This window comes from Centruroides sculpturatus, unplaced genomic scaffold (genome assembly GCF_000671375.1).
Source record: "Centruroides sculpturatus isolate CEXI.00-Female unplaced genomic scaffold, Cexi_2.0 scaffold387, whole genome shotgun sequence".
In the NCBI taxonomy this organism is placed as follows: Eukaryota; Metazoa; Arthropoda; class Arachnida; order Scorpiones; family Buthidae; genus Centruroides; species Centruroides sculpturatus.
In genome coordinates this window covers 527,796-544,533 of record NW_019384709.1, presented here as the reverse complement: position 1 = coordinate 544,533, position 16,738 = coordinate 527,796, and the positions used below count along the sequence as shown (strand labels likewise).

Below are 16,738 nucleotides of genomic sequence, written 5' to 3'. Positions count from 1 at the left end.
AAATAATCATGATATGAATAAATTCAAAAACTACATAAAAAAATAAATTTCATATAAAAATAAACTTACTTCTTTTATCTTTTTTATCTGAATAAAATTGGTTTTCCCCCATTCTTCTTCTTTTTGTTTGTTTTTAGAAAATCTAAAATGGCCACGTTGGGTAGTTTCATCCCATAACTGAAAATTAATATTTAATATACTTATAAAATCAAATTTATTTTTATTTTATTTCATTAAATTTACAGGAAAAGTCTGATTAGACATTTGATTTCCATCCCCTAAAAAAACTTATATCATAAAACAAACAACAACCCCTAATGCATAAAGGGGGAACAAACATCATCGTCTTAAAAAGTAATACGATGCTTTTTTACATTTCACACATTTCATTTCATATAAAAATGATCAAAATTATTAAAGTTTTGCAATATATGGTAAAATAAAGATTGTTGGGATAGATTTAGATGAAAAATGATAGTAAAAACATAAGTAAATGATTTAAATTTTCAATTGGCTATTAATATGCCTCAAAACCAAACTTATCATAATGACCACAAATGACTTTAAAGGTGACTGCTTTATCATTTCAATCTTATTGACTCCAATATGCATTTTGGACATATACATTCATCCCTCTTCAAAAGGGTACAATATTATATCTACATAGACATTAACAAAAGAATAAGCATCATCTTAACATTTACAACAACACATATGTTCTATTCTAAGCTTTTACTTACAATATTTAGTTAACATTTAAAACCCCCCATTTTATTAATAGGTTTTGATTTTATCTATATTTTACCCCGTCTTTATTATAAAAAAAAAGGATGTAAAATTTTAGCTGTTAACTAAATATTGTAACTAAAAACTTAACATTAATCAGAATAATGTTGGATTATAAAAATTCAAATAAACAGGAAAACTAAAGAAAAAATAAAAATACAACTTCTGTTATTCGCTATTTCATTTCACTTATTTTAATTTTTTTTTATAATATATTTGATCATGATCAGGATAAAAGTGAAGAAAAAGTAATAGTTTACTGCAGAAAATAAATGAAAATATGAATAATGAGAATGTCAATGTATAAGTTGAAAAAATAAAATGAGAATTATGATGACAAAACAGTTTATAAACTGGTCCATAAATGAAAATACAGTAAAACTTCTCTAATTCAAATATTTCTTTAACTTGAAGAAAGTGAAGCACTTGGCACTTGGAAGGAAATTCAAGTTGGAGATATTAGTCCCCAACTTGAATTTCCTTCACTTAAATTTTAATATTTATTCTATCCAAATTGATTCTAATTATCAGGTTTCCATGAAATTTTCACATGGTTATCTACTGTCTAAACACCCATTTGAAAACAATGTTCCAGTCCAAAGCAAGAAGACCTTTCACTTTATCTCAACAAGATGTACCTGCAAATCTGTTTGATTTCATTAGTTACATTGAACATTTGGCTGAAAGGCATTAAATGAGCTTAGACAGCTTGTTTGATAGTTTTTGTTTTAAACAAACAAAAACTATCAAAGATTTTTTATATAATGCAAGAGAGGTAAAAATACAAATCTATTCAGAATCATCATTTTTCACTCTATTGTTCTCTAACTTGAATCATCTGTAAATCAGTTTTTCCTGCCCCTTGGAGCTTCAAGTTAGAGAAGTTTCACTGTATGAGGAGTCCCAGAAGAAAGCAAGAATTATACATAATAAAGGAATGAAGACTTTGAAAGGAGTTTATCAATAAATGGAGTAACAAAATGAGACAACAGCAATGGATATAATGCTTGGAAAATATTAAACATTTTCCAAGCATTATATCCATTACATTACAGCAAAGGAAAAAAAATAAAAATGAGAGGTAATAAAACGTCCAGTCCTGAGTTAACTCGGGCATGTTACATAGCATTACAAAAAATGCAGTCCTTTCGGCCCCCCAAATTTTTTTTTTGATTTTTGGAATGTTTTTTAAGTCTCCAAATTTTTTCGAAAATTTTTACCCGCACAAAAAAATTTTATTGTGATTTTAATTAGCCTTTGATAAAACTCGATTAAGGCTTAATTGTTTTTTAATGGGATTTTTTTTATCAAAATTAATTAATCGTTCTAAAGTTGTAGTGCATGGATTTTACTTTGGTAAAGTTATTTAAAGCTACTTTCTGATGTCAAAAACGACCTCCGATAGTTTTTTAATTTTTTTAATTAATAGATTTTATTATATATAAATTTAATTAATTAGGGGGGGTCGGAAATCGCAATAAAATTTTTAATTTTTTAAAAATATTTAAAAATATAGGCCTAATTAGTATTCACCCTATTTTAAACCCTTGTCCTCCCGAGACATGAGAATGTCCCGGGAAATCTGACTCCAGCTGTTCTCAAGGTCATCCAGCTGTGTAAACAATGATTCATCAGTGTCAAATTTCACAGAAAGGCGAGACAAAGGAAAATAAAATTTGAAGCTTTTTCTTCAAAATTAACGCATTTCTTTCATTTTTTTTTCAGTTTTAAGTATTTTTTATGCTTAATTACATTATAATTAATAACAGGTCGGCGTTAAGAGGTTAATTATACTAAATAAAACAATAAATCATTGATTTATTATATTAATTTTTTATTTATTTATAATGTTCTCTTTTAACAATAATACAGTATTTAATTATAAGGTTATATTTATATATTTTATTCAAATAAATATCCATTGTAGAAAAAATTCTATTTTACTCAGTTTTACTATTATTAAAATTTTCAGTTTACATTAAATGCTCCAAATATTGGATAACAGACTAGAGTATATATCATAGTCAGAAGGTCTCTTCTAATTTAGAATTATTATTATTAAAATCTTATACCATGTTTATATATGTCTGTCATAAAACACTACTATTAAGATATTAAAAATTTTATTAAATATGCACCCATTTTACTTACTTTATATGCATTCAGATATGCTATGCAGTCACTAAATGTTCCATGAGACCATGATAAACGAGATCTAAAAATAAATATATATGTTTAATAGAAAATAAATAAATAGTTTAATATATATAGGAATTTAAAAATTATATCAACAACCTATCCTTTATGCTATAATATTTTGACATACTATGGAAGTTAGATTAAATACCATAAAGTATATATAGACTAAACTTCTTTCAGTTTTCCATGATTTATAGCAGATGAGATCCAACTAGACTTGCTTCAAGAGCCACATTTAAGGAGTCAATATTGGCCAGAATCAGTAACATAACACAATATAACACTATGATGTTAATAATACTATAACTATACTACATTTTGATAATTAAGTTATTTACTGGAAGGATGTTGATTTAATGCAACTTACAGTATCCTTCTTAAATAATATCTTCACGAGTATGATTAAATTAACAACATGATGAGTATGATTAAAAAAAAGACCCTCTTAATATCTTCAGGACAAAGAGTAAAAAAAATTCATTTTTAAAAGAGTATTGACATATAATCTTAGTTTTCATTCAGAATCTCTGAATCATTAGATATGATGCAAGAGCCACATTGTTAATGTTTGAAAGCTACATGCAACTTGCAAGCTATGTTTTGGCCACATTAATTTAAAAGGTTATTGAAACGTATATAATAAAAAGTTGTCAAACAGTTTATGTTATTTATTGTAATCTATATAAATAAAAATGTAATGTTCATTTGTTCCTAATAGCTAATCTATAAAAGTTCTTCATCAATTGCATTGAAATTTTCACAGAATGTTCCATTTGAATACAGGCATGCTTTTATATAATATATATATATGTCAAAATTCCCTCCATCTGCAAGTTAATAATAAAAAAAAGTTATTTTTTAATAAAATCTCAGATGGCACCACACACAATTTTAACTTTGTACTAGTGTGTCTTAGTTTTTCTTAAACAAATATTTTTCACCTGAAAAATTATAAAATATTTAGCTATTAAAAGCTTAAAAATTAATTAAATCATATTTACAATTCCATATTTTTTTGTTGACTATTGCCATATAGTTCGAGAGACATTTCTGAGAATGAAACTTCAGTTCGAGACATTGAACTTACAGGAGATTCGCTCTCTTAACAATATTTTCTCACGATCCAACTATGTGATAAGAGCGAAAATACTATCGCATACATTTTAAACAGAAAAATATTAGAATTATTTTTAAAGGTAATTTGATGTTTAAAGAGGAATTAATCTATATAAATAAAATTGTAATGTTCATTTGTTCAATGTTCAAAATCTTAAATCTCCAAATTCACCGACTGCTTTCAAATTTTGACAACATTGCATTTGAATTCATGCATGTTTTTATATACAGTGGGTGATCAGTTAATGAACATAATCCGTTCCAAGACTTTGTTCGTTATCCGAATTGTTCGTTAACCGATTATCGATTTTCCATAGGTTTCTATGGGAATTTGATTAATTCGTTCTGGAGACCTCCAAAAAATACAAAAATATAGACTATACTTTCNATCTTTGTAATATTTAATGAAAGATTTACTTATGTTCATTTTATTTATTTATTTATTATTTTTTTTTTTATCAGTAAATTAATATTTGTATACCAAGAAGCAGATTATTCTCTAAATTTTTGTCCAAAATCTGAGATCTATTCTTGAATTTTGTAAATGTTATTTTTGAGAAAATTATTTATATTTGCATTGCTTCCAAATAACAAAATTTTCTTCATTTTATCTATCACCAGTAAAAATTCTTTTCGGTTAAATTTTTGTTAAGATAATACCAAAAACTTTGCTTTCATTTCTTTTTTTAATTTTTAATATTTCCATTTGATTATATTTATATTTACCTGAAATTTTGTCAATACCTGGGATATTAAATGGTAATAAAGATAAGATACAAACTGGAATGTCTATTGAAATAACATACATCTTTCTTTTCCAGCAAAACTAGTTTTATTTGACTAACATTTTTTACCTCTTTTATAGGCCAAACAGAAGAGAATGTTTGTTAAAACTTATATTCTAAAACTGAACATTCTCAAGCAGAACACATTTAAACAGGAGAATCTCTGTTTCAACTTATATTCAACAACAATTTTTGAGCAGAACATTTTCAAAACCATTTGTTTTTGAATTTATTCATACCTATTCTTTGTACCTAAAAACTTCTTTCATTTCTGTTATACAGGTTTCAGACTTATAGTAAAATTTAACATAGAAAAATCACTCTATTTGAGTTTAATTTCCATTTAGACAGGTTTTACTGTATATTAATTACAATTAATGAATATATGTACTAATAGTAATCAAAATCTGCATACAACACTTCAAATTATAGTCAAATTCCTGAATGATAATACTGTCACAATATAACAGATCACTAAATATTTGTTCACATAAAAATAATATATGATATGTTATATTTGTGTTTGTTTTTAANCAAAAGCTGCAATCTTTTATCTTTGTAATATTTAATGAAAGATTTACTTATGTTCATTTTATTTATTTATTTATTATTTTTTTTTTTATCAGTAAATTAATATTTGTATACCAAGAAGCAGATTATTCTCTAAATTTTTGTCCAAAATCTGAGATCTATTCTTGAATTTTGTAAATGTTATTTTTGAGAAAATTATTTATATTTGCATTGCTTCCAAATAACAAAATTTTCTTCATTTTATCTATCACCAGTAAAAATTCTTTTCGGTTAAATTTTTGTTAAGATAATACCAAAAACTTTGCTTTCATTTCTTTTTTTAATTTTTAATATTTCCATTTGATTATATTTATATTTACCTGAAATTTTGTCAATACCTGGGATATTAAATGGTAATAAAGATAAGATACAAACTGGAATGTCTATTGAAATAACATACATCTTTCTTTTCCAGCAAAACTAGTTTTATTTGACTAACATTTTTTACCTCTTTTATAGGCCAAACAGAAGAGAATGTTTGTTAAAACTTATATTCTAAAACTGAACATTCTCAAACAGAACACATTTAAACAGGAGAATCTCTGTTTCAACTTATATTCAACAACAATTTTTGAGCAGAACATTTTCAAAACCATTTGTTTTTGAATTTATTCATACCTATTCTTTGTACCTAAAAACTTCTTTCATTTCTGTTATACAGGTTTCAGACTTATAGTAAAATTTAACATAGAAAAATCACTCTATTTGAGTTTAATTTCCATTTAGACAGGTTTTACTGTATATTAATTACAATTAATGAATATATGTACTAATAGTAATCAAAATCTGCATACAACACTTCAAATTATAGTCAAATTCCTGAATGATAATACTGTCACAATATAACAGATCACTAAATATTTGTTCACATAAAAATAATATATGATATGTTATATTTGTGTTTGTTTTTAATATCAAATTTCAAATTCTTACTTTTAATATAACTAGTATTTTTAAAATTTATATTTTTAAACAATGTTCTTTCAGAAATTTTAATGTTATAAAAACTAAATTTATATATGATCCATCCATATATATATATTTATATATATAAAAGGAACAATTTAAACTTACTTGTAAGCTTCCAAAAACTTCTGGAAAGGTTTTGCAAAAAAATCCTTTAAAGACAGACTAGCAGCTGCAAAAATATATTTATTTAATATTTCATGTTCAGTATTTAAAAATAAAATTATGAAAGTTTATACAGATTCACATTTTTAGTGTAATTTAGCATGAATGAAAAGTATGAAGAATAATGTAAAGTTTTTTTACAATAAGTAAATAGTGTTAACTAACTATTATTTCATATTAGTTATAATTTGAAATACCATAATTTCATGTAGGTAATCCATGATAGCATATACTATGCAGAAAATTGCTAGAACAAAACTAAGATCTTTGTATAACCCATCTCTATCCCATATCCCATGACTCCAGAATAGCTACTGAAAGCATAACACTTACTGGTATACAGTTTAAAAAAAGAGCATCTGAAGTATTACAACATTATTTTTCTATTTTATTACACTTCACCATAAGTAACAAAAAATGTAATACTGTAATATTGAAAGGGAGGCTCCAAATGTCATATGTCAAAAATACAAAAATGTCTTTTTTATTATATTGCTCATTTCTGTTTCATTTACCAAATATTATTATTAAATTATATATTGAATAGTTTGAGTATTTTGAGTATATGTCTCTTTAATCCGAATCAATAAAAACCCGGTAGACTTCCTCTTAGCTATAAGGTTAGGTACTCCTTTATTGCAATTCACAAATGCATTTTGGGCCTATATAGTATCTAAACCCCTCTTCAGTATAAATGCTACATATATAAAGAACAAAACAAAAATTAAAGACAAAGTCATTCTAAAAATATATTTCAGATGATCACCATTTTTACTTAGTGTTCTAGAACAAATTATAGACAGCTGGACCTTCCTTTTTAGGCTACACAACTGCCTACATTTAAAAAAGTTCCTTAAAAAACACAAAAAACCAATAAAGATTAAAAGAATTCTTCTTTAAAATTGGAATGGTAAATCTTACGACGTCCTGTTAGTTCATCCTTGTCCATTCGGGTTTCTGGCTCCTTTTATCTACTGAGGATTAGCACTGACAAATGTAGATTACACCAAGATATCCCTCTGGTGATTTATTTTTAGAGTGACTTCGTCTTTAATTTGTGAAAAAATTTGACGGAAATTCAAAAACAAAACAAAAAAATTAATTTACAAATTTTCTGCATGAAGGTGATGTTTACAGACAAAAATAAATTTTTCACATGCTTCAGAAGACAGAGCAACGCTTTTCCAATTATACTGGTACATTTATATGACACTAACTCTAATATTTTATATAAACCAGAAAACATGTGTGTGTATTGGATGACACTAGTACACAGGTACAATAAAAATCAACCTTAAAATCAATAAATATACATTATTTCCATACACACTATTACACTAATAACAATGTTGTATCTTCTTACCTATAACTATACCTTGTAAGGTATTTTTTTAAACTATGTCGTATTATTTAAAACGTTATCAGAATAACTGCAATTAAAACGACATGTTTACAAATCATAAATCAATGATTTAACAATTTTAAAAAAGGATAATACATACATCATGTTTTCATTATTTTTATCCACATTTTCCAACAATATTATTGTAACTACATGATACTTTCTGACTTATGTCACTAGGTATTTTTTAAATCAACTATGTCATATTTTTTTTTTTTATACTATCGAAACAACTGCAATCACAATAACAGTTTTACAAGTTATAAGTTAATGATTTAGCAATTATTAAACAGAGAACAATACATACATAATGGCTTTTCTTTACATTTATCCACAGTATCACATTTGTAACCTTCATACGACACCCCTGTTACAATTTATTTCTTCAAGTCATGCCCTCTATCATATTATGTCACTGTTCATCAACTTGCATACCATTAGATGAATTCACTAAATTATTATTACTATTTTTTATTATTTCAATATGTTCTTTGAATTTGCATTTATATATTGAATGTTAAAATAAACTCCAAAAAAATTTAATAAAAAATAATTTTAATATTTATAATATCCAATGATATGGATTTGAGCAATCACTCAGCTTTTGTTTGCTGAAGAGAAGTCTAAACTTCAATCTGTTAAACATTTGCTATTGAAAGTGAAAGCAAAATGCAAAAAATAATTTTGCGTAGCTAATTTGATTCCTACAGATGTTTTGCAAAACAATAGCAGCAAAATGACCACCAAATCATATGCAAACAATAAATGTTATTAAAACAAAAAGCTGATCAATAACAGCAAATTGTGTTTTATGTTTACTTCATTCATTTATCAAAAAAATTTCAAAACTAATCGTACTAATAGTAAGAATATAATAATATGTAAGAGAGTTTCAGATAAGTGATATTTTATAGTATTATACAAATACAGTCGACCCCCTATAACACTGTTGATTATTCCGTTTTATATGAATTCCATGTTGTACGAGTCACTTAGATTTTACAAATACATGTGCCAGGCTGTGAACGGCTCACGTATTTGTAAAATCTAAGTGACTCATACAACATGGAATTTATATAAAATGGAATAATCAACAGTGTTATGGGGGGGTTGACTGTAATGTGTTTACTTATTTATTTATACACATATCAATTGACATTTGGGATTTTTCTGCCTATCTGCCTCCCCAAATTAACAAATATACAAACATAAATATAACAAATAAAAGGGTAAATTAATTAAAAGTAAAAATTGTATAATTCCTTTTTACATTTTAATTTAACACAAGAAAACTAAGATACAAAAAAATCATCAAAATTGTTTAAATTTTGAGAAAGATGATAAAAAAAAAAGGAGCTTTAAGATACACTCAAAAGAAAAAATGGAGTAAACATGCATGATGAAGTCAGGTTTTTGCAGGAACATGTAAAAATAGTCAATCATAATAAATAAAACCATTAAAAAAATTTAAAATAAAGCAAGCAATCAAAATATTTGATATGCTAAAAAAAATGAAGGAAAACCTAATCTAATCCTTACAAAGTTAGCATTCTGAGTATATAGTAAATTTCATAATTTATTGAAAGATAAATCAAATTTCTAGAGCTCTTGAAAAAGTTTATCTAAGAGAAAAGGCAGAGCCATAGACTGAATGGGTAGTCCATAATCTATGAATGACTGAAAATTAGTAAAAAAAAAAAAAGCTCTTAATGCACTTTTAGATAACTTATGTTTACAAAATTGCCATAACATTCCACATCTAATAGCCAGGTATTTAATTATTTTACTGATATGATTTTTAAAAGTGAGTTTAGTATCAAAGATCATTCCCAGATCATTAAATAATGTAACATAACTAATAGGGAGTGAAATCATTAAAAAAAAGTAGGTAAAGGAGAATTGAGAATTAAAACATAACATAACCACAGTTTTTTGTATATTAATCCTGAAATTAGCAGAATCAAATAATTGTTTAACAAGCAAATATAGGCTGTAGAATCTTTAGATCAGAACTTATCAATTTAATGTTGTCAGTATAAGCTACAATGTGAGATTTAAGATGGCAAAGAAGATTGTTTACATATATTGAAAAAAAAAGGTCACTGAGAATAAATCCTTGTTGAATACCACATAAAGGAATAAAATTTAGAAATTCAAATTCGCCTATTTTGATTTAATCGCCTCTATTATTTTGATTTTACATTTTTGTAGCAAAAAATAATTAAATGTAATTAAAATATACCTCACAACAATCCTTTCAGCTACTGTAAATTTTCTAAATATTAACCACATCAGTGTATACTCCACAGAAAATTGCTAAAATAAAAATAAATATGCCTGCATCTGCAAAACTGCTGTTGAAAACATGTTACTTAACTGATGCAGATCATAATTGTGAAAGTGGCATCTCAGATATTCTGTTCTCTCCATTTTTTTTTAATTTTATTTTTATCAGCAATTCATTGTAAATGTAATTAAAAAATAAGTAAAACAAAAAAAAAAAACATTTACGAATGAGTCACAACTACATTAAGTATCAAAAATAATAATAATCATACTTGTTCAACCAAAGATAAGCTCCTTCAAATGATAAAGACCTGATAAACTAATCATCAGACCAATCAACAAGATGCCAAAATTGTCTTCTTCCAATTACTGTTTAAAAACTGGTTATGACAAAAATTTATTTTACTACTGTTGTCTAACTCTACACAAAGTTATTTAATAACAACTTTTGTCAATCTTACAGCAAACTATTTCTAAATTTGAATAATTTAAGAAACAATTTAATACCTTCCAGTCATTAAATACCTCTCTTAAAACATGTTATTAACTATTATTTTCAAACCTATCCATTATTAATTATTACTTTTAAATTAATTTTGTAATTTAAAATAATTTGTTAATTTTTTTATATTTAAAATAATTTGTTGCCTTTTTTAATTTTTATTTTTCAATATACAGGGTTGGTCAAATTAAAGCTACCCTATTCAGGAACTTTTTACAGAGAACCAATGGACAATATTTTGTTACATTTGGTTTACACATGTTTCAGATCATGGTAAAAACTATGAGAATAAGTTCTGAAAATCACCACTAAGGGGCATCAAATTTACAAAACATTCTTAGTCAATTGTAATTACCAGGCATATACAGCAGAGCATCTATTATCCAAATGCCAATCGACTGAAATGTCGGTTAACCAAAAGCATTCCAGTCGAACTGTGTTCTGCTGAATCAAACACTTTTGATACTAGATTAACTTATAAAGTATAATTTTGTTTGTTTTTATATTTTTCAATATATTTATTTTGTTTGTACAAAATAAGGAAATAATTTTTAATGATACAATAGCCACGATTATTATTATAAAAATTTTCGTTAGACTTAACATCGATGAAAATTCAATGCAAAGCAACACGCAACGGAGAAAAATTTAAACATGGGATATATATTAATACACTATTATTTGGATATACTAATATACTATATTAATAATGTATTTTTTCACACATTATCGGCTATCTGAAAAATCGATTTTCCGAACAACCCCAGTCTCCAATCGATTTGAATAATCAACGCTCTACTGTACAGGTTTAATTACTGACAATCAGTGTGAATTAAGCACTGCTGCAATGAAACACAATGTTGTTAAACAGGCATCCTCTGACTGTTAGCATCAATCAGAGGATGCATTCAATGTGGTGGGCATAGTTAAAAACTAGCAGCTTATACTGCAAAATAGCATTCTTAACTGCAGCATGCAACTGATCCGATGAGATCTATCGTATGTGCTGCAGTTAAGAATTACAATTACAATTGTCATCAAAACTGTCAATAATTAAATGTGTATGTTAGAAGTATTTCCCCCCAAAACTATTCCTCATGGTCTGAAACATGTGTAAATGAAATTTAACAAAGTTTCACTCATTGGTTCTATCTACAGAAGGTACTGAATAGGATAACTTTAATTGGAACCATCCTGTAGATTTTTCCATTTATAATTTATTTATTATTAAATGATTTAAGATATTATTATTCCATAAGTTCATAACAATGTTTCACTTTTTGAACATTTGTCTACATAAGCCAATGTTAGCTACGAAAAATAAAAAAAATATTCTTTGTATACAAAAAAATCTTTCACTTCCAGAAAAACAATTTAATTTCTTTATAGTTTATAATATGGTGCAAAGATTCACTTAATTTCAAGATATTTAATAATGTCTTAAATTGTGTACAAATATTACTTTAATTAATACAAAATAGATTTCTACAGCATCCATTTTAAAAAATGTAACAAATAAGTTAAAATAGAAATATTCTCTTTAATTTCCTTCATCTTGTTAAAAAAATTAAAATTAATGCTGTTGTTTGTAGAAAAAACTATATATGTATAATAACAATCAGGTAGGGATATTTTTTAAATGCATATAATTATTTTAGTGGTTAAAATCACCTTATGGTGATGAAAATTGTAAAATTTATTACTTGTCATTGAATTATAGTCATGTTTTAATCAACAACAAGAATCTGCTCATCCAAAACAATTTTTCAAAAGTTCATCTTTTGTTGGACAGAATACAAGTACATAATAATAATAATAACTTCTGGGTGCAAGCTCTTGGCACAGACAGATTATTTACACAGACACAATCAAGTAGCAAATATAATACACCAAGAGCTTGCAAAGAAACACAAATTATTAGACATCCATGAACCATACTACAAGTATATTCCACAGACAGTATTGGAAAACAACACGCACAAAATGTACTATGACAAAGCTGTAATCACAGATAAAACAATTTACCACAACAGACCAGACATCACACTCATTGTCAAACACAATAAAATCACATACGTTATAGACATAGCTATTCCAAACACTCACAATGTACAAAACACACGCACTGAAAAAATTAGCAAATACACAGAACTCACCCAGGAAATAAGGCATCTGTGGAGGATGGATAGGGTGCTTATTGTACCTGTCGTTCTCTCCTGTACAGGTGTGATACCACACACACTACACAAAAGCCTGGGAACATTACAATTGAGTAGAAATACATACATCACACTACAGAAGGCCACTATATTGAATACATGCCACATTGTTAGGAAATACCTGAATACAGACACACCCACTGACACACTTCTTTAATTTTAGTTTTGTTTTGGTTGCTATGCCTTGACTTTGGTCCAGCATAGTACACAGCTACTGGTGTGAACTGAGTATAACTCACAAAACATAACAATAATAATAATAATAATAACTCTCCCGTGGTCACCACCTGGTCGTGGTGGGAGAGCCCAGTAATTTTATTGAACCATAGAGCAATGCAGACTGTAGCATAAGATCCTGGTAGGGACACCCATGCCAGTAAGGTCTATGGGGAGAAATGAAGCTAAGAGTGACCACACCCATATTCTGTGGAGATAATTATCATGGTAGTAACCAGATCAAAGTGTGATACCGGCTCGGACATCCGCTGGGTTAACAAGGTCCGCGTTCGTGGGTTAGGCAGAGGCTCACGTTCAAAAAATAGGCCCAGTCTCCCTTGGTTACCGATGGCGAAAGCAGCATTGGCCCAAGCATGGCTACTGCAATGCCCTCAACAGATGTGAAGAATCAACCTAGCCTTGGTGTTTCTGTGGCAATGCATCCACAAACCACAAAGGCTGGAAAACCACGCCAACAGATGAAATGGACAACAGAAATGAACGAGTTTATCATCTGTACTTATTATGCAATCACAAGACTCGAAACAAACATGACAGCATACAGTCAACAACTACACCATAGATTCACACAACAATATCCTCACCTCACTGTCACCAAACAAAGGGTTGTTGATCAAAAAAGAACAATTATACACAACAACCTTATCCCACAAACAACACTTGAACTTATCAAACAACAGGTTGCTGATCAAATACATCAACAGACAGAAACATTTAACATTAATGAAGATCATTTAACCTGTCAGGTTAATCCAGCAACAAGCATTGATAATAGTACACATACAACAACTACCATTAATAATACTACAGACACTTTCTCATCCATCACTGATAACTTAGATATAGATTTAGTTAATACACTCTCACTTATATTTCAGGAAACACTCACTATATATACAGGCACAGATCCCACACAAAGACCACGAATACCGAAAATCAACATGTCAAAGGTAGTAGGAAAAACACTAAATTATGTAAACACTCACTTACTACCAAACTACATTCATTCAATTTCTACACTCTCAGACATTCATACATTAATTTATGCTGGGGAAGTCACAGTAGTAACACACCATGGTCTGAAAATACAATCGCAGACAGATACACACAAAACACAATTCTATCACAAGCCTGCCTACCTGGCAGAGAAGAATAAAAACACAAATAAATGACATTAGACAGCAATTAGGCAGGATGACACAATACACTAAAAACAACATAACACCCAAATTAAACAAACAACTCAAAAACATTTTCAAGAAAATCAAAACACACACAAAACATGAACATCACAACANACACACACACACACACACACACACACACACACACAGACACAGACACAGACACACTGACACAGTTTTTTAATTTTTGTTCTGTTTTGGTTACTATGCCTTGACTCTGGTCCGGCATAGTACACAGCCACCAGTGTAAACCGAGTATAACTCACAAAACCCAACATAATAATAATAATAATAATAAATGCTAAAATAAACTTGAAAAAATTAGAAAAATACTTTTAATGTGAATAATATCTCTAGTATATCTGATGTTGAAGAGCTACCTGGGGTCCAAATGAGTTCAGGGTGGCTCTTAGTAATTTCTATACCTATGTAAATAAGTGGTAAATGAAATAATTGCCATTAACATCATTGTTGTTTTTACTAAGAAAGTTTGTATAAACACTAGACAATTTTCAACAACAGGTTTGTGAATTAATTGCTTAGCTCTAATTCACTGTAGAGAACATAATTTGAAACTACCAGTTGGCTTTTGGTTTTCTCAGAATTATTATATGGAAAGGATAGAATTAGCAGAATCTTATCAACTTTCAAGACAAGGTTAAGTAAGTGTGTCTAATGATAACAATTAAAGTGTGGACTTTCCTATATTAGGAAAATGGAAAATAATTGAGTCATACATTGCTTTTTTTCCTTTCAGAAACCACTGAAGACATGTGTATGTCTTCAGAGGTTTCTGAAAGAAAAAAAAAATCACAATGAAAATGAATGTGTGAGAGACACAAATAATATTTCACAATTCTTACACCCACTTGTAAATTAAAACAGAAGCAATGCTGTTAGGCAAGATTATAATTGCAATTTAAAATTCACAAATAACTTATACCCTCTTTAAAGTGACTTTAAAACACATAACCCATGGATTATTCACAAGAAATTATGATACTTTTCATAAAAATGAAATAAAATATTTCAATCATCAGAAATGAAACTTGAATTTCTAAGCATTGCAGTTCAATAGCATAATATAACTGAAGTTTTAATTTTCATTAATATAGTAATACCTTGAACTTACGCAATAGGTGGGACCGAGCGATAACTGTGAAAGTAGGGGTATAATTTCGCAATTTGCATAAAATCCAAGATGAATGCATGTAAGCTAATAAATGTTCTCGTTAATCTTATCTCGTCTTTTGATTCGTTCACGGTTACAAGAAATCACCACATAGAGTCTTTCAAGTCTCCGTAGATATAACAAACACAGAAATAAATAATACAAAATAAATTGTAGCTATGTGTTGATTCCACGCAACATGTCCGAACATGTAAGTTGAACAATAGTGTGGGGGGAGTGAGTAATCAAGAGTTGCGTGGCACTCAAACAAAAGATGAATCGACAAGATTTGAACATCACGTAACTCCGGGTTTGCGTAAGTCGAAGTATTACTGTATACAAATTTCAAGAATTTCTAATAAAGAATATTGCACTATTAAACATACTACAGAATGGCATATTTTTATAGACACCATTCTCATTGTATACAGAAAAACAGATTTTCATTAGTTTCCATTAATGACTCTTACCAACTTGCCCCTGAAGTTTTAATTGCTTATTTTTATATGTATGCAAAAGTATCTTGTAAATGACTTTCCACTAAGTTAGACTTTAAATTGTGTACTTTATATTTTAAGCAAATACATATCTAAAGTTTTTCAATCAAATCAGTTAAAAAGTTAACTATATCTACATAAAACTAATTTTGGAGATTTAAATAAAGTTACCAATTATAAGGCAATCTTCCAAACAATTGCAAGCATAACCCAACAGTATAAGCTTGCTTATTTTTACATCCAATGGTAAGTGTAACATAACTTCACCAACAAAGGTTAAATCACCATCCTGAGATGTTATACAACCTTTTGTAGTCATTGCTAATGCTCCAACCTAAAAAACATTAATATAAATAATTAATCAATTAATACTGTAAAGGATATACAGTAGAGCCTCGAAAACTCAGCACTCCGGATAACTCGGCCACACCCTGGCAGGGCAAAAAAATCCTTAGTTAATTAATTTTCATTATAGACAGCTTTATGCCTCATAAAGTATTTTTCTGAGGTCTGCCTTATCAGGTAAATTACTGTACACAGTGTATTCATTAATTTTCATTTTCATATAGTAAAGGCTCTATGCCTTCATAAAGATCGTACTTTTCCTTTGTTTAAGGGTATTTGGGCAGTTTATTCTCTGTTGTATTCTCAAG

At 27.9% G+C, this 16,738-nt stretch overlaps 1 protein-coding gene across 1 annotated transcript in view; it reads right to left on the bottom strand.

Annotated features, from left to right (window-relative positions):
- Positions 1-16,738, bottom strand: part of LOC111627759 (ATP-dependent RNA helicase TDRD9-like) — a 164,513-nt gene that overhangs the window by 80,453 nt on the left and 67,322 nt on the right. The window contains exons 16-19 of the mRNA XM_023371388.1: positions 16,257-16,419; positions 6,531-6,594; positions 2,938-3,001; positions 70-177 (exon numbers count right to left, since the gene is read on the bottom strand). Coding sequence (XP_023227156.1) covers positions 70-177; positions 2,938-3,001; positions 6,531-6,594; positions 16,257-16,419 — 399 coding nt within the window. The remainder of the gene's footprint in view (positions 1-69; positions 178-2,937; positions 3,002-6,530; positions 6,595-16,256; positions 16,420-16,738) is intronic.